This window comes from Anas acuta, chromosome 25 (genome assembly GCF_963932015.1).
Source record: "Anas acuta chromosome 25, bAnaAcu1.1, whole genome shotgun sequence".
Taxonomy (NCBI): domain Eukaryota; kingdom Metazoa; phylum Chordata; class Aves; order Anseriformes; family Anatidae; genus Anas; species Anas acuta.
The window spans coordinates 2,177,225-2,198,296 of NC_089003.1; the positions used below are offsets into that span (position 1 = coordinate 2,177,225).

Genomic DNA, 21,072 nt, shown 5'->3' on the forward strand with positions numbered 1-21,072 from the left:
GTGATTTAGGGGAGGTTGGTTGGGGGGGGGGGGGCACAGCCCGGTCCCGCTGTCCCCGCCGTGGGGTCCCCGCGCCCCCCCAGCACCCACCCGCACTCCCGCCCGCGCCCCGGGCCGCTCCGTCTCGTCTCCGTCTCGTGTCGCCATCGCACGTCCAGCGTCGCCCCCCCAAGCCCCGGCTTCATCCCGGGGGGAGCTTGGGGGGGGGGGGGGGGACAGCACCGGCACCCCCATCCCCACGTCCCCATCCCCACGCCCCCCCCCCCCCAAGCACATACCTCATGGCTCCCAGGGCTGCCCCTGGCTTGGCACGGCGCAGCGGGACCCCCACGTACTATGCATTGTGCCCCCCCCTCCTCCCCTCGCCCTGTTTTTTTGGGGGGGGGGGGGGGCCGTGGCAGGGAGTCGCTGAATGTACGGCGCGGGGAGAGGGAAGGGGGCCGGGGGGGGGGGGGGGTGTTTTTGGGGAGGGGGCCGAGGCAGGCGCTGCTGATTTACGTGACAATCACAGTCTGTGACGTGCGATTTTAAACCCTTTTGTGTTTTGGTCAGGATTTTAAAGAAAGATATTTTTATGGTAATTGTTGCTGGTCTATTTTACTATATATTTATGTAATAAATATATGATGAAAAAAAAAAAACAAACGGAAAAAAAAAAAAAAAAAAAAAAAAATACCATCCAAACCCACCCACACAGCTCGGCTGGCCTCCGGCCTCTGCTTGTCCACCGCTGGCCACCGGGGCATTTGGGGGGGTCCTGGGGGGGGGCCCCCAGCGCCGTGGGGATGGGGAAATTAGGGGGGGATCCCGGCACCCGCTCGGGGTTCAGCCGTGGGGTGGGTGGCACCGGGGTTGCCCCCGCGCTATGTACAGGGTCCTGGAAAGGTTGGGGGGGTCTGGGGGGCGTGGGGGGCACAGGAAGGGGGCAGGTGGGGGGGAACGGGGAGGGGGGGGCCCTACTGGGCGTCGATGCGGAAGGAGAGCAGCTTCTCGGAGTGGAGGTTGTTGAGGGTGCGCAGGTCGGGCAGTTTGAGCAGCAGCTTGGTGAAGCGCGAGGTCTCGGCCGGGTGCGTCTTCAGCACCAGGGCGCGCAGGGCGCGGATCAGCGTCTCCTGCAGCTGCTCCACCGACGCCGCGTCCTCCATGCCCGAGCGGTCTGCAGGGGGGGGGTCCAAGGTTGGGGGGGGGGAAACGGTGTTAAAACGGGGAGGGGGGATGGCAGGAAAAATGGGTTTGGCCTCGTGGCGGTGCCCACCTGCCGAAACCAGCACGACGGCGGTGAAGAGCCCCAGCTCCTCGTCGCTCAGGTGGAGGGCGCTGAGCTTCTCGCTGAACTCGAACATGGAGCTGAGCAGGTCGCCCATGCCCATGCCCCACAGCTCCTCCAGGCTGTATTTCGTCCGGCTCATGAAGGTCACCGTCTGCTCCTTCACGTTGAACAGCGAGGCGAAGCGCACCATCAGCACCTGCGGCACAGGGCGGCAGCGCTTTGGTGGGATGGGGGTGGCCGGGGGGCACCGTGCGGCACCGAGGGGCACCATATGGCACCGGGGGGCACTGTGCAATGCTGTGGGGCACCATACAGCACCATGGGGCACCAAACGGCACCGGGGGGCACCGTGCAGCACCGGGGGACACCATGCAGCACCATGGGGCACCGTGCAATGCTGTGGGGCACCATATGGCATTGGGGGGCACCATGCAGCACCATGGGGCACCATACTGCACCGTGGGGCACTGTATGGCACCGTGGGGCAGCATGCAGCACCGTGGGGCACCATACGGCATCGGGGGGCACAATGCAACACCATGGGGCACCATACGGCACTGGGGGGCACCGTGCAGCACCATGGGGCACCGTGCAATGCTGTAGGGCACCATGCAGCACCATGGGACAGAATTCAACACTATGGGGCACCATGCAGCACCGTGGGGCGCTGTATGGCACTGGGGGGCACCGTACAATGTTGTGGGGCACCATGCAGCACCGTGGGGCACAATGCAACACCATCGGGCACCATGCAATGCTGTGGGGCACTGTGCAAGGCTTTGGGATACCGTGCAAGGCCATGGAGCACCATGCAGCGCCATGCAGTGCCGTGGGACTCCATGCAACACCATGGGGTGCTGTGCAGTGCCATGGGGAGCTGTGCAACACCACAGAGCACCGTGCAATGCCGTGGGGCACTGCATAGTGCTGTAGGACACCGTGCAACACCACGGAGCATCATGCAATGCTGTGGGACACCGTGCAGTGCTGTGGGACTCTGTGCAACACCATGGGACACCGCACATTGCCATGGTGCACCGTGCAATGCTATGGGGCACCGTGCAGTGCCGTGGGGCACCGTGCAACACCATGGAGCACCGTGCAATGCCAGAGAGCATCATGCAACACCACAGGGCACTGTGACGCAGCAGGACACCGTGCTGGGACAGGGGGGCCACCACGCAGCACTGCAGGGCGCTGTGCTGGGACGTGGTGCACCGTGAGGTGCTGTGGGCACCGTGCAACACCGGGGGAGCGCCGTGCAATGCGGGGAGCACTGTGTTAGGATACAGGGGGCCAAATAATGCTGGGGGGCACCGTGCAACACCGGGGAGCACCGTGCAATTCTGTGGGGTGTTGTGCAACGTGGTGGGACACCATGTTGGGCTGGGGGGCACCATGGCGGGCTGGGGGGCGGCACACAACGCCACCAGCCAACCTTGGTGGAGCCCCGGGGTGCCCCGGGACGTACCTCGAAGGTGCCAGCCTTGAGCAGGGTGACCTGGTCGTGCTGGGACAGGGCCTGGAAGCCGGGAATGTGCTTGGCGAACTCGACCACCTCGCGGACGGCGGGGGTGAAGCTGAGGGAGAAGTCCTCCCAGATCTCCTGCACCGAGCGCCCGCTGCGCCCCGGCGGGTGGCTGTTCATGGGGCAGGCCTGCGGGCGACGCGCACGGCTCAGCATGGGGCTCGCCGGCAAGGCGATTAGCGCGATTAGCGGCTAAAAATACCCGGGGGGGGGCCGGCGGGGGAGCCCCCGTGGCGGGTGGGAGCTCACCGGCAGGACGTCCTTGGGGCCACGGGGCCAGGGGCAGCCCCGCACCGGGGGCTCGGGGTAGGCGGCGGGGCAGAAGCGGGGCTTGGGGGGGCCGGGGGCCCATGCGGGGGGGCCGTCCCAGCGCAGGACGCCGCTGTCGCAGGCCGGGGGGGGCCCCAGCTTGTCGTGAGCGTAGACGAAGATCTCCTTGTGCGCCTTGGCCACCTGCGCGATGACGTCCTCGGTGGCCCCCCCGGGGCCGGGCGAACCGGGGGGCGTCAGCTGCTGGGGGAACTGGGAGAAGCAGGCGGGGGGGACGAGCGGCGGGGGGCCGGGGGGCAACGCGTGACCCCCGGCCGGCACGGGACCCTCGCCGATGCTCGGCCCCCCCGGCGGGGGGCTGCCCATGCCGTTCATGGCGCTCTGCATCTCCGCCAGCATCCGCTGCTTCTCCCGCTTGGGGATGCGCCCGAAGCGCACGGCTGTGGGGACAGCAGCGTCAGGGGGTGCACCAAGACCTGGCACCATGTCCCCCCCCCCATCTCAAGCATAAGGGGGGGCTGCCGACCCCCTCCCCAAACCCAGGAGGGTCCCAGGGGACACAGGCATGCAGGGCACCGCTCCCAAGGGGGGCACAGCCCGGAGTTTGGGGGGGTCCCAGCCCCAAGGGATGCACGGCACAGAAATTTGGGGGTGGGATATGGGGCCGGGGGGGGCTCCAGGCTCACCGTCGCGGGACATGCCGACCAGCAGGCACTTCTTGAAGCGGCACTGCTGGCAGCGGTTGCGGTTGATGCGGACGATGGAGCAGTTCTCATTCTTCAGGCACTTCTTGTACTGGATGTTCTGCTGGATGCTGCGGCGGAAGAAACCCTGCGGGACACCCGGGGGGGGGGTCACTCCGGGTCCCCGTGTCCCCGGCATCCTCCTCACCCCCCCCTCCTTCTGCTCCATCCCCCCCCACAAGCCCCGGTACCTTGCAGCCCTCGCAGGCGTGGACGCCGTAGTGGAAGCCGGAGGCGACGTCCCCGCAGAGCAGCACCATGCCGTTCAGCTCTGCGGGGGGGCAAGGTGGGTGAGCGGCACCCCAGGGTGCTGGGGGGGTAGGGGAGGCACCCGTGGCACCCCAAAAAAATAATAAATTCCCCCCCACCCATACTCACTGGTGACGGTGCTGCTGCTCTTGCTGGGCGAGCTGCGCCGCCGCTCATCCGCCGGCAACCGGTGGCGCACCGGGGAAGCTCGCCGAGGAACCGTACGAGGAGGAGGAGGAGGAGGAGGAGGAGGAAGAGGGAGGAAGAAGAAGGGGAGCCGTCCTCATGGGGGGCAGCGAGCCCCCCCCGTAAGCACGGGAGTCCTGCAGGAGCCGGTGGGCGAGGGGGGGAAATAGGAGGGGAAGGGCTGGGAGCTGCCGCTGGAGCTGTCGCTGCAGAGCGAGACGGGGCTGGTGCGGCTGGGCGATGAGCCGCTGGAGCCCACGTAGCTGATCACACCGCCTGCGGGCACAGCGGGCACCGTCACACACACGGGGAGGGGGGGGACACGGGGACACGGGGACACGAGGGGGGGGAAGCACACGAGCCAACGGGGAGCACCCCGGAAAGGGGCCGGGGTTGGCGGCGCCCCTTGGGAGCGCCCCGGTGCCGTGGGCGCACGTGTGCCGTGCGCCCTGAGTCAGGCGGCACGTGGGACGGGGACACGAGCCCCGGAAACGGACACGAGGGGGGGGGGACACACGGATGGGGACCCCCCCAGGTTTGGGGTACGGTACGGGGGAAGCTCCGGCCTCACGGTGCAGCCCCCAGCCCCACGGCACAGCCCCCGGCACCGTGGGTGCGTTGCGCAAAAGGGGGCTGCGCGCCGGGGACCCCCCAAAAGCAGGGGGGCACCACGGGGGATGGTGGGGGGTGGCACAGAGCCCCCCCAGCCCACGAGGGTGCACCCAGGGGTGGCCAAAGCAAGGATGAAGCCCTGGACGGGGTCACGGCCCCCCCTCCCCGTCCGTGTCCCCCCCCCCGGGCTGACTCAGGGCCAGGCACGTGGCGGGTGGCACGGGGACACACGGGCTGGCCCCGGCCATGTGTTGGCCGCCCCACGCGCTGCCACCGCCACCCCCCCCCTTTTATTCCTTTATCCCCCCCCCATCTTTATTCCTCCCCCCCCACTTTATTCCCCCCCCCTTCCCTTTATTCCTCCCCCCCCTCCCAGTCTCGCCGTGCCAGCCCCAAAGCAGGTCACCGAATCGGGGGCAGCGGGTCCCAAACGGGGGGGGTGGGGGGGGGCACGGGTAGGGCTGTCCCCGTGCCGAGTGCCCGTGTCCCCCCCCACACACACACCCTGTGTGCCCCCCCCCAAGGTGAAAGGGGTTTGGGAGGGGTCCTGAAGACCCCAGACTCTGCAGCAGAGAGGCTGCAGCCCCCCCCCGGGATAAAGCAGGGGGGGTGGCAGCGGGGTCCCTGACCCCAAAACAGGGGGACAGCGGCACGGGGGGGGGGTCCCCGACCCCATGGACCCCTGGGGGGCAGCGGCATTGGGGGGGGGCACGGGGGGGTCACCCCTGGGGGTAAAAGGACATGGGGGGGGTCACCCTTGGGGGGGACAGGGACATGGGGGGGGTCACAGGGACACGGGGGGGGGCATGTGGGGGGGTCACCCCCAGGGGCACAGGGACACGGGGGGGGGGTCCTGGGGGGGGGGGGGTCACCCCCACGGGGACATGGGGGGGGTCCTGGGGGGGTCACCCCCGGGGTCCCCCCAGCCCCAAACCCCCCTTGGGGGGCTTCGGGGGGGTCCCTGAGGCTCCATCTCCCCGCCCCCCCCGGGGGCTCCCGGCCCCCCCCCGGCTCCCGCAGCCTCACGCCGCCGCCCCACGTGCTCCGGCCGCACGTGGCCGCCCCCCGGCCCCGCCCCTCACGCTTTGCCCCGCCCCCCAGCTCCTATTGGCCGCCCGCCCCGCCTCGCCCCGCCCCCGGCCCTTTGGTTGCCCCGGCGATGGCGTCACCAAGCCCCGCCCCCTCCTCCTCCCCCCTCCCCCTCCAGAAAAGGGCGAGCGGGACGCGGCGTCCCCGCTTCCGGGTGCGTGACGTCACGGGGGTGGGCGGGGCCAAGCGCGATGAGGTCATAAAGGGCCGGGGACCAATGGGCGGGGACGGGGGCGGGGCTGCGGGGAAAACAAACTCCGCACGTGGCAGCGGCGGGGAGGGGGACACGTGCCGGGGGAGGGGGAGGGGAGGGGGGGGGGCACCGCCTCCGCCCCCCGCCGCGCCCGACCCCGGGCACCGGGACCCCGCCCCCAGCCCCGCCCCGGCCCCGCCCCGGTCCTGGGGGGCCCCCGAGCACCGGGCCCGACCGCAGCGCCCCCGGCCCGGTGCCCCCCGGTGCCCCCCGGTATCCCCCGGTGCCCCCCGGTGCCGCTCCCGTTCGGTGCCCCCGGTACCCCCCGGTATCCCCCGGTACCCCCCGGTGCTGCCCCCGGCCCCGTGCCCCCCGGTATCTTCCAGTACCCCCTCGGTATCCCCCGGTACCCCCCGGGGTCCTCCGGTACCCCCCGGTGCCCCCCATTATCCTCCAGTACCCCCCGGTATCCCCCGGTATCCCCCGGTTCCGCTCCAGGCTCGGTGCCCCCGGTACCCCCCGGTGCCCCCCGGTATCCTCCGGTACCCCCCGGTACTCCTCGGTACCCCCCCGGTACCGCTCCAGGCTCGGTGCCCCCCGGTATCCTCCGGTGTCCCCCGGTACCCCCCGGTACCCCCCATTATCCTCCGGTACCCCCCCGGTGCCGCTCCCCGGCTCGGTGCCGCCGCTGCCCCGCGGTGTCCCGGTGCCCCCGTCCCTCCCCACCGCACTCCCGCGATCTCTCCGGTGCCCGGCACCGCCCGGTGCCGCTGCCCGGTTGTCCTCCCTCTGTCCGCCCGTGCCCGCTCCCGGGACGGAGGAGCCCCGGGGTAAAGCCCCGGTGCGCATCCCCCGGGGGCAGCTCTCGGGACAAACCCCCCCACATCCCGGTGCCGGTCCCGGTTCCGATCCCAGTCCCGGTGCCGGTCCCGGTGCTGATCCCGGTGCCAATCCCAATCCGGTGCCGATCCCGACCCCGGTGCCGGTGCCGGTTCCAATCCCAACCCGGTGCCGGTCCCGGTGCCGATCCCAGTCCCGGTGCCGGTCCCGATCCCGCTCCCGGTGCCGCTCCCCGGTCCCTCTCCCATTCCCGACCCCCCCCATACCCCCTCCCCACCCCTCTCCCGGTGCCGGTTCCCGTTGCTCCCGGTCCCCCCCCACTGACCTGTGCTGCCGGTATCGGGGGCGGCCATCCCGGGGGCCGTTCCTTCCCGACCCGTTCTCTCCCGAGCTGAGCCGATCCGGACCGTGCCGCCGGCTGCTGTGCGCCCGCCTCCCCCCCCCCGTAACCCCCCCCCCTCCCCGTGCCGTTCCCCCCCCCCCCTCCTCCTCCTCCCGGCACCGGGCGCGGTTGCGCACTGGGGCGCACGCGGCGCCGCCGCCTCCCCCATGTGATTCCCGGGGAGAGCCCCGTGCCCCACTGACACACTTTCCGCCGCCGGCTCCGGTTCGGCACCGGAGAGCCCCCGGGGCTGCGGCACCGCCACCGCCCGACACCGGGGGGGGCACCGGGAAGGGGAACTGGGACCCCCCGGGGGAGCGGCAGAACCGGGGGTCCCGGCACCGCCACCAGCAGTGGGGGTGGAAATGGGGGGGGTGCGGGGGTACCGGGGGGGTGCGGGGGTACCGGGGGGTGTGGGGGCACCGGGGGGTGTGGGGGGTACCGGGGGGGTACGGGGGGTACCGGGGGGGGACGGGGGTACCGGGGGGTGTTTGGGGGTACCAGGGGGGTTACGGGGGTACCGGGAGGTGCTGTCCGTGGATTGGGGGGGGGCGCAGGATGGTGCTGAGTGTGCCGGTGGGGTGCACCAGTGACACCAGTATGGCACTGGGAAGAGCTGTCGCCCAGTATGGTGCTGTCACCCGCACCAGTAACACCAGTATGGCACTGTCACCCACACCAGTGACACCCAGTATGGCACCGTCACCTACCCAGGGTGGCACTGGGTGCTCCTGTCACCCAGTATGGCGCTGTCACCCATACTGGGGACACCCAGTATGGCACTGGGCACCCCCGTCACCCAGTATGGCACTGCCCCCCACACCAGTGACACCCAGTATGGCACTGCGCCCCCCCCCCCCCCCACTGGTGTCACCCACTGGGGTTCTGGACCCCTGAGCCCCCTCCTCCTGCTACCGGGGGGGTGCCGGCACCCTGAGGGTCCCCGGGGAGGGGGGGGGCACACATCACACAACCACCATGGGGCTAGGGACCCCCTGGGGACCCCCCAGTGCCTGGAGGGGGGGGCACTTGGGGTGGGGCGCAGCCGTGCGCCCCCCCCCGGTGCCACCGAAGCCACCAGCCCCCCGCTCGCCGTGCCCCACAGCCCCCCCCAAAAGTGCCCCCCCAAAGCTGTGCCACGGCACCGGGGTGCCGGGGGCTTTTTGTGGGGGTGCCGGGGGCTGTTACGGGGGTGCCGGGGGCAGCCCCACAACACGGGGGGGGCCACTTTGAACCATCCGATGCCCGCCACGTGCCGCCGTACCCTGGTGCCAGGTGCCACACGTGGCACCGTGACCCCCCCCCTCGCCACTTATCCCCCCCCCATGCACCCCAAAGCAGGGCATCCCCCAACACCCCCACACGCACCCTCCCTGGGGGACAAAGGGGACAAGCTGGCGGTGCTGGGGGGGGGTTGTTTCAGGGGGGGGGCCCGGTGGCCGCGTGCCCCCGTGGCCGGGTTGCCGGCGGTGCCGTGCGGCGGTGCCACGTGCCGGCGGCTGCGCGCACGAGGATTTATTTTTACGCCGGGGCCGCCCGGGTTGTTTACCTCGCTGCACCTTTTCCAGGAAAAAGCTCTGGACACGCCGGGGGGGGGCACACACACACACACCGAGGGGGGGGCACCTCCTTTTTCTCCCTTTGCGCCCCCCCTTTTTGCTCCCAGCTGGGTGCTGGGGGCGCAGCGGGGGTGAGGACCCCCCCCCCTCCTCCTGCTGGGTGCTGGGGGCGCAGAGGGTTTGGAGCCCCCCCAAAGTGCTGCAGCCCCAGCTGCCCCCCCCCCCCAGCCCCCCCAGACCCGCTGTGCGGTCTCTATGGGGTTTTGGGGTCCCTATGGGGTCGCGGACACGCAGCGTGGCCCGGTGCCACCGTGGGCACCTCGTGCCTCAGTTTCCCCCCCCCCTGCAATTCGGTGTGGTGCTGCGGGAAGGGGGTGGCTGGGGGGTGCCGAGTGGCACCCGAGGGGGGGTCCCACACCCTTGACCCCCCCTTTTTATCCCCACGGGACCCTGCTGATGGCGGGCTAGGACCCCGCTTGCGCTCGGGGAGCTGGGCACGGCCGCTCGCCGGGGGCCCCGGGGGGGTTTCCTGCCTGCAGAGCAGATTTCTGGCTGCAAGCAGGGAACTGCGGCCCCCACTTGGCCCCCCCCCATCCCAACCCCCCCCCCCCTGCAGCTCTTGGCCGGGGCTGGAGGCTCCGTGCTGCCAGGACTCGCCTTTCCCCTCCCTGCGGAAAGGGAAAAGAGTCAGGTAAACAACGGGGCTGGGGCGCCCGGCCCCGCACCCAGCACCCCCGCACCCAGCACCCCAAAAACGGGACGGGGCAGGGACCCCCCCCCCCCAGTGGGGCAGGGGATGGGGGTGTGGGGTGCCCACGGTCAGGGGGTGCAGGGGTTAGGGGGGGACCTCTGGGGAGGGCGTAAAATGCCCAGGGGGCTGCAGGGTCTGGGGGTGCAGGGAACCCCAAGGATGTAGGGGTGCAGGTTTTGGGGTGCAGGGACCCCCAAGGTCATAGGGCTGTGGGATTTGAGGGTGCAGGGACCTCAGGGGGTGCAGGGTTTTGGGGTGCAGGGACCCCCAAGGTCATAGGCCTGTGGGATTTGGGGGTGCAGGGACCTCAGGGGGGTGCAGGTTTGGGGGGTGCAGGGATCCCCGAGGTTGTAGGGCTGTGGGATTTGGGGGTGCAGGGACCCCAGGGGGTGCAGGTTTGGGGGTGCAGGGATCCCCGAGGTTGTAGGGCTGCAGGATTTGGGGTACAAGGACCCCAGGGGGGTGCAGGATTTGGGGGGTGCAGGGCCCCCAGGGGAATGCACAGCCCCAGAGCTCGGGGTGATGCCAGGATGGGGAGGGGGGGTGCAGAAGGGGCACAGGGATTTGGGGGGGGACATGGAGAGCAGCCGGGGTGCGCAGGGGTGCCCCCCCACCCATGCCCCCCCCCACACCCCCAAAACCAGGGAAGGGCAGGGGGGCGTGGGGGCTCCTTCAGTGTGTCAGCGGGGCGCTCTATGCATGAGGGGGGGGCAAACCCCCCCCACCCCAACCCCACAGCCCCACGGCCTCAGATTTGGGGCACCAGCAGTGCCGGTGCAGCAGCGACCTTCATTATTTTTTTGGGGGGGGGGGACACAACACAGCACACACATTGCGGGGGGCTCGGCGTCTGTGCCAGCCCATGTGAGCGCCTCTCCCCCACCACCACCACCACCTCCCCTCCCCACCACCACCACCTCCTCCTCCTCCTCCTCCTCCTCATCTTCCTCCCTCCTGCGCCGTGTTTTTGCTGCATGCGCGCGGGGCCGCTGGCAGCATCACGTGGCGGGCGCATGTGAGCCCTGCTCCATTTTTAGCCGCCACAACCGCCCTGCGAAAGCAGCAGCCCTGCTGCAGAGCCATGTGCGGGCGGGCGCCCGGCCGGCACGTGGGCCTGCAGGAGCCGCAGGGAACCCCCCCCCTTTTTTATTTTATTTTATTTGATTTTATTTTATTCCCCCCCCCGGTACGCGCACACGCACCCCACACCGGGTAGCCGTGGCCCGCTGCTGCACGCCGTGGCGTGGAGAGCCATGCAAGGAGAGCTGCAGAGCTGCAGCGGGGTGTCCTGGGGGGGTTGGGGGGGGGTTGTGGGGTCTCCCGGGGGGGTCCGCAGCCCCCCCTCGTGCTGCAGGTTTGCTCCTTGCACCCCCTGATTAAAAGCAGCGCTGCAGAGGCACACGCGCGTGTGTGTGTTTGTGTCCCCCAAAGAGGGGGGGTTTGCACAGAGGGTGGGGGGGGTTGAGAGTGTGCGCGGGGGGGTGCAAGCACGTGTGCGTGCTGGGGCTGCAGTGCCTGCACAGGGGGGGGCGGGGTGTGTGCAGGGGGGGTGCATGTGGGGGGCTGCAGTGGCTCCCTGCAGGGGTGGGTGTGGGTGTCAGCAAGGGTGTGCACACGTGTGTGCATGCAGGGGGCTGCAGTGCCTCCCTGCAGGGCTGTGTGTGCATGCGTGTGCATGCAGGTACACGTGTGCATGTGTGTGTGCATGCACGTGCACGCAGGGTGCTGCAGTCCCTCCCTGCAGGGCTGTCTGTGAAAGTGTGAGCAAGGGCGTGCACACGTGCAGGGAGAGTGTGTGTGCATGCAGGTCCATGTGTGCACATGTGTGTGCATGCATGTGCACACAGGGTGCTGCAGTCCCTTCCTTTCAGGGGTGTCTGACATGTGTGCAAAGGCGTGCACGTGTGCACGGGGAGCGTGTGTGCATGCATATTAATGTGTGCATGTGTGTGTGCACGTGTGTGCACGCAGGGGGTTGCAGTCCCTCCATGCAGTGTGTCTGTGCATCTGTGAGCAAGGGTGTGCATGCATGAGCATGCACGCATGGGTGTGCATGCTGTGTGTGTGTGCACGGTGTGTGCACACTGGGGGCTGCAGCACTTGCCAGTGTTTGTGTGTGCGTGCATGCACTTGCACGTCTGCAATCCTTCCCTGCAGGCGTGCATATTAACACATGTTTACACGTGCACACAGGCATGTTGGTGCATGCACGCACACTTGCACACTTGCACCAGCTGCTGCATCCCCTGCAGGACTGCATGTGCATACATGTGCATGCGTGTGCATGTGCGTGCATGTGCGTGCATGCGTGTGCACGCTGGGGGCTGCAGCCCCTGTGGCTGTGCTTGTGCGTGCACGCGCGTGCTCAAACAATGCACCAGAGGCTGCAGCCCAGCGGGGCGTGCACGCGTGTGCAAGCCCGTGGGGCTGCAGGAACGTGCCCCCCCCCCCATGCATTTGCACACCCACCCCCCATTTGCAAACCCCCCCCCCCCCCGGCACGCTGCAGTCCTGCAGGGCCGTGCGTGTGCACACAAGTGGGGGGGGGGGCAGGCTGTAGACCCCCCCCCGGGGCACGCGTGGGTGTGTTGGGGGGGGGGGTCCCGGTGCGGGAGGAGGACGCGGGGAGGGAGACGGAGACGGGGAGGGGGGGGGGGGGGGGTCCCGGTGCCGCCCCCGTTGCGCTGCGGGCGGAGCCGCCGCGCTCGGGAGCCACCGGGCGGCCGCACCGGGATACTGCGGGCGGCGGGGCGGGACCCCCCGGCCCGGGACCCCCCCCTCACCTCCTAACCGACCCCCCCCTCCCCTCTCCGGTTGCCCCCCCCCCGGTCCCTGAGCCGCCGTCGCCGCCGCCGCCGGCGCATGCGCCCCCCCCGCCCGGTTTAAAGGTAACCGGGGGCCGCCACCGGTTTGGCCCCCCCCCCCGCCGGTACCGGCCCGGCCCTAGGGGGGGCGCTTTTGGAGGGTGGGGGGTGTCCCCTCCCCCCACACCCCCCCCTCTCTTTGAGGGGGGGGTCCCGGTGCTGTGAGGAGAGGCCCACGGGGGTCTCCGGTGTCGTTAGGGGGGGCTCGGGGGCTCCCCGGTGTCGTGAGGAAGGGCCCGGGGGGGTCCCCGGTACCGTGGGGGGGGACCCGAGGGGGGCTCGGTAGCCGTGAGGAGGGACCGTGGGGGGTCCCCGGTACCGTAAGGGGGGGCCCGGAGGGGTCCCGGTACCGTGGGGAGGGGCATTGGGAGCCCCCGGTAACGTGGGGGGAACCCGGGGGGGGGCTCGGTAACCGTGAGGAGGGGCCCGAGGGGTCCCCGGTACCGTGAGGGGGACCCGGGGGATGTTTAGAGGCTGGGGGGGGGCAACCGGGGAGGCTGCTTGGAGGGAAACGGGAAACGGAAAGGGGAGGGGGGGGCAACCGGGAGGGGGCCCCGAGCGGGTCCGGGAGGTGGCCCCGGGGCTTGGAGGGGCGGTAACGGGGGGGTGTCCGTGAGGGGGTCTCGGTAACGGGGGGGGGGGTCAGTAGCCGAGGGGGGGGTCCTGAGGGGATTTCGGTAACGGGGGGGGGCTCCGTGAAGGGGTCTCAGTAACGGGGGGGGGGCTCCGTGAAGAGGTTTTGGTAACGGAGAGGGCTCAGAAAACGGGGGAGGGGGCTTCGTGGGGCTGTCTTGGTAACGGGGGGGGGCTTTCCGTGAGGGGGTCCCGGTAACGGGGCCTTCTGTGAAGGGGTCTCAGAAACGGGGGGGGCTCCCTGAAGGGGTCCCGGTAACGGGTGGGGCCTCTGTGAGGGGCTCCCGGTAACGTGGGGGGGCTTCCGTGAAGGGGCCTCGGAAACGGAGGGGGCTTCCGTGAGGGGGTCCCAGTAACGGGAGGGGCTTCCGTGAGGGGGAGCCCTGTAACTGGGGGGGCTTCCGTGAAGGGGTCCCCGGTAACGAAGGGGCTCAGTAACCGGGGGAGGGGGCTTCGTGGGGAGGTCCCGGTAACGGGGGGAGGCTTCTCGGGGGGGGGGGGGTCCCGGTAACGAAGAGTGCTCCGTGAGGGGGGCTCCGGGCCGTGCCGTGCCGGGGATGCCGCTGGCTGCGGGCCCCCTTTTCCCCCCGGGCCCTCCGGTAGGCCGCGCGGTGCCGTTGTGCCGGCGGCCCCCTCGCCATGGCGGCGGGCGGTAGCGGCGGCGGGCGGTGAGCGATGAGATCCACCGCCTTCAGGCCGACCGGGGCCGAGCGACCGGGCCCGGTGGGGGGGGTGGGGGGGAGCAGCAGCAGCAGCAGCAGCAACAACCCCGGCAGGAGCAGCAGAGAGGAGGAAGAGGAGGAGGAGGAAGAAGAAGAAGGGGAGGAGGAGGAGGGCCCCGCACCGCCCCGCAGGCCCAAGGAGCCGCCGCCGCTGGGGGCACACAAGGCCGAGGCGGCGGGGGGCCGGCGGGGGCTCCCGGGCCACCGGGCGAGAGCTGGGCCGGGCTGGTGCCGGTGGCCACCGGTGGTGGAAGAGGGAGGCGGCGGGGGATGCCAGCGGCCGACCTCGGTACCAAGCGGGGCTGCCCGGGCACGGAGCGGCTCCGGGGGAGAAGGAGAAGGAGAGCGGAGGAGGAGGAGGAGGAGGAGGAACGGGGCTTGAGGAACCGGGGCCGGGCCCTCAGCAGGCACCGCCACCACCGCCACCAGCACCGGCAGCAGCACCGCAGGCCGCCTCCCGGTGAGGCCAAGTGGAGGAGCGGAGCTCGGAGGGGAGCCATGGGGGCCGGCGGGGGTTCGCCGGGGCAAGCGGCCTGCCTGCGGCAGATCCTGCTGCTGCAGCTGGACCTCATCGAGCAGCAGCAGCAGCAGCTGCAGGCCAAGGAGAAGGAGATCGAGGAGCTCAAGGCCGAGAGGGACACGGTGAGTTTTTTGTGGGGGGGGGGGGTGGGTGGGGGGTGGGGGGTAAGGGGGGGGGGAGTTGGGGATTTGGGGGGGGTGGGGGGTACATGGGGTGAATGTGGAAGTCAGGGGGGTGAGCACCCTCCTGGCACGCAAGGGGTTAACACCCCCCCGGCACCCAAAGGGTTAATGGCCCCCCCGGCACCTAAGGGGTTAACAGCCCCCCCAGCACCCAGGGGGTGAGCACCCCCCCGGCACCTAAAGGGTTAACAGCCCCCCCCAGCACCTAAGGGGTTAATAGCCCCCCCCTGCCCGCAACACCCGGGGGGGGGTGGGTGAACACCACCTGGCACACAAGGGGTTAACAGCCCCCCCAACAGGGGGTGAGCACCCCCCCCGCCGGCACCCAAAGGGTTAACAGACCCCCCCAAAAAAAACAGGGGGGTGAACACCCCCCCGCTGGCACCCCAAAGGGTTAACAGCCCCCCCAACACCCGGGGGGGGTGTACCCAGCACCTAAGGGGTTAACTCCCCCCCCAAACAGGTAAGTGTCCCCCCCCCCCTTGGGTTAAAGCCACCCCCCCCCATTTGGCACCCAAGGGGTTAACCCCCCCCCCGGTTAATACCCCCCCTCTGGCACCCAAGGGGTTAATACCCCAACATTAATGCCCCCCCAAGGCACCTAATGCCCCCCCCCCCCTTGGGTTAATACCCCATGGGGGGGCATTTGCACCCCCCATGGGGTAATTCACCCCACCCCCCCCCCCAGCCACCTCAGATATTAATTGCCCCCCCCCATGGGGGTAATTGCCCCCCCCCGGTTACGCAGGGGTTAATTGCCCCATCCCATGTATTTTTTTGCCCCCCCCCATGGGATAATTGCCCCCCCCATGGGGTAAACATGGGGTAATTCCCACCCCACCACCTGCCCCCCCCCCAGCACCCAAGGGGTTAACCCCCGGGGCACCCCCCCCAGCCCCAAACAAAGCCCTGGGGGGGGGGGAGGGGGGGCACTGAGGGGGGGGGGGCGTCCCGGGTGGGGGGGTGGGGGCGGGGGCCCCGGGGTTACCGGCGGGGGCACAAAGGGCGGGGGGCGGGGCGGGGGGGGGGGTTAACGGGCCGCCGCCCGTCGCTATGGCAACGGGGGGGGGGGCCTTAAAGAGCCCGCGGCACCTCCGGGCCCCCGGGGGTTAACTTAAAGGGGCCGCGGCACCTCCGGGCTCGATTTTATTTTAGTTTATTTTTTTTGGGGGGGGGGCGGTGAGGCGGAGCTCCGCAGCTGCCGCATGCCCCCCCCCCCCCCCCCATACACGCTGCATGGGTGCCTGCAGGGCTGGGCTGGGTGGGTTGAGCCCCCCCCCCGACCCCCCCCCCAGGGTTATTTGTCATTGTGTCCCCCCCCCCCCTCTGAGACTTATGTGACCCCCCCCCCCCCCAGGGGCTGATGTGACCCCCCCCCCCGAGGGTTATGTGCCCCCCAGCCCCCCCCCCAGGGGCTGATGTGACCCCCCCCCCCAAGGTTATGTGCACCCTGACCCCCCCAGGGGATGATGTGACCCCCCCCAGGGTTATGTGCCCCCCCCCGGTGTGTTCATGCTGCGTGCCCCCCCCAGCAACGTCTGCCTCTGCTGACCCCACTCTTATGTGGGGGGGGGGCATGGTGCCCCTCTGTGAAGTTTTCCCCCCCCCCCCAGTCCGTGTATTGCCCCCCCCCCCTCCGGGGGGGGTCCCTGCCTTGTGCACACCCAGGGGGACCCCAGTTTCCCCTGCAGTGCTGGAGGGGGTTGGGGGCTGGGGGGGGGCTCAGGCCTGCACGGTGCCAACCCTGGGGGGGGCACACTCCTCCCTTCCCACTGCCCCCCCCCCATGCTTTGGGGGGGGCTCAGATGTACAGGGGATGCGGGATGGGGCCACAGCAAAACCTGAAGCCTTTTTTTTTGGGGGGGGGGCAGATTTGGGGTGATTTTCCCTCCCCTCCCCCCCCACAAAGCAGAGGGGGGGGCATTAAGTGGCCGTTGTGCCCCCCTTTGGGCATCTCAGCCCCTTGCTTGCAGCTCTGGCATTGTGACCAGTGACCCCCCCACCCCATTATTATGACGTGTGTGGGGCGGGGGGGGCACAGGGGGCTCCCCCCACACTTTTTCCTTCTCCCCATTGCCTGAGCGTAGGTGCCAAAAGCAGGGAAACCCCCCCATTGCTTGAAGGGGGGGGCGGAAATCCCACAAGGATACCCCTGGGCTATATTTGGGGGTGGCTTTGGGTCACCCTTGGGGGGTCCGTCTCAGGCTTGGGGGGTCTGGAGGTTTAAGGACCCCCCCGAGCCCCCCCGGTGTGGCCGTGTCGCAGCTCCTGGCGCGCATCGAGCGCATGGAAAGGCGAGTGCAGCTGGTGAAGAAGGACACGGAGCGGGAGAAGCAGCGAATCTTCCAGGCCTTCGAGGCCGAGGAGAAGACCGAAGCGGAGGGGGGGTGCGACAAACTCCCCCCCGAGTGCCCCCAGGAGCTGCTGGAACCCTCGCAGACCCTACAGCCCAAACACTTCCCCTACGGCAGGAACGGGAAAGGGCACAAAAGGTAACGGGGTGGGGGGTCTGGGGGGATTTGGGGGGCTCCAACACGGCGGCGTCCTTCCTCTTTTCCCCCTGGGGAGGGAGGGGGGGTGACCCTCAATGTGTCCATGGGGGATTTGTGGGGTTTTTGGGGTGTGGGGTGTGGGTGCAGCCCTCCAGGGAAGGGTAGGGAGCGCTCAGCACCCCATGGGGGTGTCCCCAATGTCCCACGGGTGTCCCACACCCACCCCTGTTTGGGCCACGTCCTGCCCCAAAGCTCAGGGGAGGGAGGGAAACGATCCCAAATTGTTTGGGGGGGGTCTCTCGGGGTCACCCAGCTCCATCCAGGCCGGGTCTCGTCGTGTTTGTGGGGCTGCTTCTGATGAAAACCCCACTGGTGTGGGCAAACTTAAAAACCAAGCGGTGCTGACACCCCCCAAGAGAGGGGAAAAAACCCCAAAAGCTTCATCGGGGCAGGGCTGGGAGCCCTGGGGTGCCAGGCACGGCTCTCGCAGCCCTCCAGACCCTCAAATCTCCCCTGGGGTGGGTGAAACTCCCCCGTTTTGGGGTTTTCTGTGGTGCAGAACCATTTAGGTTCGTCCCCTCTCAGCTCTCCTCTCTCCCTCCCGTAGGAAGCCACCGTTCGGGAGCACGGAGAGGAAGACCCCCGTTAAAAAACTGGTGTCCGAGTTCTCCAAGGTGAAGAGTAAAACTCTGAAACACTCCCCGGGGAAGGAGGAATCGAGCGGTTCCCTATCCGAAACTGTTTGCAAACGGGAACTGAGGAGCCAAGAGACTCCGGAAAAAAACCGCTCCTTGCTGGAGACCCCCCTCAGACCCTCGGCCCCCCTGAAGGGTCCCGGCGGCCAGCCCAAGGAGAAGGGCTTCTTCAGCGAGCTCGAGGACCTGCCCTACCTTTCCACCACCGAAATGTACTTGTGCCGCTGGCACCAGCCCCCCCCATCACCGTTGCCGTTACGAGAGCCCTCCCCAAAGAAGGAGGAGACTGTAGCAAGTAAGCGATGGAGGGAGAGGAGGAGGAGGAGGAGGAGGAGGATGAGGAGAGCCTGCCCGGTGCCGCCGGGGGCGTTTTGGCACAGCCGGCAGCGAGAGGAGGGCTCAGGGCTCGCCCACCCCCGTTTTGGGTGCCCTGTCCCAAAACCAAATCCCAAACGCGATGGGAGATGAAGCCGGTGGTGCCCGGACCCCCCCAAGCCCCTCCGGCTCGTGCTGTCCTTGGAGCCGGGCAGGGGGTTCTGGCCCTGCTTGGCCCCGTTCCCTTTCCACCCCCCCTGCTTTCCTGAGCCCCCCCCGTGCTCGTTTTTTTAAGCCAAGCACGAAGCAGCTTCCCTCTCACGGCTGGGAAACGCGCTCCTGGCTTGAGGTGGTGGCCGTGCCCTGCGGTGTTTGGGCAGAAAACCTTGTGCCACTTCTGCCGGGTCGCCTCTTCTTGGGTTTTTCCTCCAAACCCCGTGGCACAGCTCCATTTTTTTGTTTTTTTTGCTGCGCTCCAGCTGACGGCGACCATGTGCTGGCGAACGCTGGGTGGCAAAACCTCATGGCACACGAGAAGCAGACCCCAACGCTTCTCACACTCCTGGTTTCCAGCCCTCCTGGTGCTGGCCCAGAGCTTTTTGGTGCTCGGGGTTTAACCATGCTCTGCCCCGCAGCGGGGTCGGGGTCTGGGTTTGCGGCTCCCGACTCCTGGAGCTGCCTCTGCCCACGGGTTTGTGGCTCCTGGGCTGCCCGCAGCAGGCAGCGTGTGCTGAGATCAGCTCTGGGGGTGTCACCGGGGGGTTTCGGGAGCGGGTTGAGCTCCCAAAAACGGGGCTGGGACCTGGGAAGGAGCAGGCACGAGCCCGGGAGTGGGGTGGGTGGCGTGGAGCGGTGCCACGCACCGGGTTAACGGCCAAACCTTCCCCCCCCTCCTGCAGTTCCATCTTGGAGGGACCATGTCGTGGAGCCCCTGCGAGACCCCAACCCCTCAGACGTCCTGGAGGTACGTCCGGCCCCGCGCCCTTTCCTCGGTGGGCTGAAATCCCAAAAAGGCCCCCCCAGGGCTGAACCCGGGAGGTTGGGTCGGGTCCCGAGGGAGGCCAGGAGGTGCCGGGAGGAGCCCTGCCCTCACCTCCCGTTGTGTCCCCAAACAGAACCTCGATGACAGCGTCTTTTCCAAGCGGCATGCGAAGCTGGAGCTGGATGAGAAACGGAGAAAAAGGTAGGAACCAAGGCGGCACTGGCCCCTGGCAGCCCTGGGGGAACCAGGACGGGCGCTGCCGGGAGCATTTTTGCAGGAAAATAATCCCAAAATCCCTTTCTGCTGCCCGTATCTCTCCTGGGGAGCCCGAGCAGGGTTTGTAGGGGTTCATGGCTCACCCGGACCCCGTCTCCTCGGTGCCTTCCAGGTGGGACATCCAGAGGATCAGGGAACAGCGGATCCTCCAGCGCCTGCAGCTCCGAATGTACAAAAGGAAAGGAATTCAGGAGTCGGAGCCTGAAGTTACCTCATTTTTCCCTGAGCCGGATGACGGTGAGTGCCTGGCGGTGCCAGTATGGGGTGTGGGGGCCGGTGGGGGGGGGGACTCCCCCTGCCCACCCCACCCCATCCCCTCCCCGTGACGCCCGCTGTCTCTCCCGCAGTGGAAAGTTTGCTGATCACCCCCTACCTGCCCGTCGTCGCCTTCGGCCGCCCCTTACCCAAATTAACCCCACAGTGAGTACCGGGGGGGGCTGCGGGAGCCTTTTTTTGGGATGGTGCCGGTGCCGTGGGGTGCTCGTTACCCCCGTTAGGTGCTCGGGGCCACCTCGGGGTGCTCGGTGCCACCTTGGGGTGCTCAGGGCCACCTCTGCCCGCAGGAATTTCGAGCTGCCCTGGCTGGACGAGCGCAGCCGCTGCCGGCTGGAGGTGCAGAAGAAGCAGACCCCGCACCGGACCTGCAGGAAGTAGCGGCGGAGCCGGGAGCTCCGCGCCTTTTTTTTGGGGGGGGGCTCCCTGGCCCTCCTCTTGGTTCTCGTTCACGGATCGTTGTTTTGTTTTTTATTTTTATTTTTGTTGTTCCCTCCACGCCCTGGTTTTGTTCTCCGGGGTTTTTCACGTTCCACACGCGGTGGCCGCTCTGAGCTGGGCTTTTTGCCCTCTTCTCCTCCCTCCTCTGCAGCCCAAACTTTTTGGGCAGCCACGAGCAGGGCCCGGACCCTGCGGCAGCGCTCACCCCATGAAGGGGGGGGAGAAGCCCCAAAATTTTGGGGTTTGGCGGCGCTGCGGTGCCCTCCGAGCCTGTGCCCGCCTTGTTCTTGTTGGGTTTTAGGTAGAAACCGGCGTTTTTTGGGGGCGGGAACAGCCCCCGGCGGCCGTCGCCGCTTTTTATTTTCCCCTGTTGGGCGGCTGTAGCGGGGTTGGGGGGTGGAGTTTAAAGAAAAAAAAACAACAAAACCCCTTTTTTTTGTGAAATAGAAATCCTATACGCACAATTTTGGTTCTTTTTTTTTGTTTATTTTTTTATTTAAGCGTTTGTGAGGCCAGCCCCCAGCGGGGGTCACCAGGACGGGGTCGGGGCCCCGGGGTCCTGGCTCCGACCCCCACTGCAGCCCCCCAGGGGGGCCGGGGCCTGGCCCTTTGCCCCCCCCCCCCCCCCTTCTGTCCCCGTGTCCCTCGGGGAAACGACCCCAAAACCAGCCCTTTTCACCCCAAATTGCGTCCCCGCCCCGCAGCCGCGTGCGAGCTCGCGTAAGGACACAGGACACTCGTTACCACGTTGGTTGGGTTTTGGTTTTATTTTTTAAAAGGAAAAAGAAGAAAAAAAAATAGGAAATGCGTTAAAAACAAACAAAAAAACCCACAAAAAACAAAAAAACAGGCGGGGGAGGGGGAGGTGGGGGAGCTCCGCCCCCCCCCCCCTTCCTCCTCCTCCTTCTTTGGTTTTACTCTTTTTTTTTCCTCCTTTTTTTCAATAAAAGCGGAAAAATCCGAGGGCTCCTCTCTGCCTCTACTTCCGCCATAACGCTTCCGCGA

The 21,072-nt window shown here is 68.5% G+C and overlaps 3 protein-coding genes across 3 annotated transcripts; 2 read left to right on the forward strand and 1 right to left on the reverse strand.

The window, feature by feature from the left end:
• Positions 1–617: 617 nt before the first annotated feature.
• NR1D1 (nuclear receptor subfamily 1 group D member 1) lies at positions 618–7,462 on the reverse strand. The gene is given in 12 exon segments (XM_068660743.1): positions 618–1,156; positions 1,256–1,466; positions 2,742–2,927; positions 3,048–3,508; positions 3,755–3,899; positions 4,003–4,082; positions 4,190–4,244; positions 4,246–4,317; positions 4,319–4,356; positions 4,359–4,391; positions 4,394–4,522; positions 7,306–7,462. Coding segments are annotated over 12 exon segments (1,638 nt in total). The 5' UTR covers positions 7,334–7,462; the 3' UTR covers positions 618–956.
• Positions 7,463–7,920: 458 nt separating this feature from the next.
• Positions 7,921–11,086, forward strand: LOC137844242 (collagen alpha-1(III) chain-like). The gene is made up of 3 exons (XM_068660444.1): positions 7,921–7,938; positions 8,351–9,993; positions 10,068–11,086. The coding sequence occupies exons 1-2, from the start codon at positions 7,921–7,923 to the stop codon at positions 9,614–9,616; spliced, it is 1,284 nt and encodes a 427-aa protein (XP_068516545.1). The 3' UTR covers positions 9,617–9,993; positions 10,068–11,086.
• Positions 11,087–13,639: 2,553 nt separating this feature from the next.
• Positions 13,640–21,030, forward strand: MSL1 (MSL complex subunit 1). Its single transcript, XM_068660742.1, is given in 11 exon segments — positions 13,640–14,063; positions 14,066–14,137; positions 14,140–14,349; positions 14,351–14,533; positions 16,859–17,085; positions 17,693–18,075; positions 18,995–19,059; positions 19,211–19,278; positions 19,466–19,590; positions 19,701–19,773; positions 19,917–21,030. Coding segments are annotated over 11 exon segments (1,716 nt in total). The 5' UTR covers positions 13,640–13,844; the 3' UTR covers positions 20,008–21,030.
• Positions 21,031–21,072: the final 42 nt, after the last annotated feature.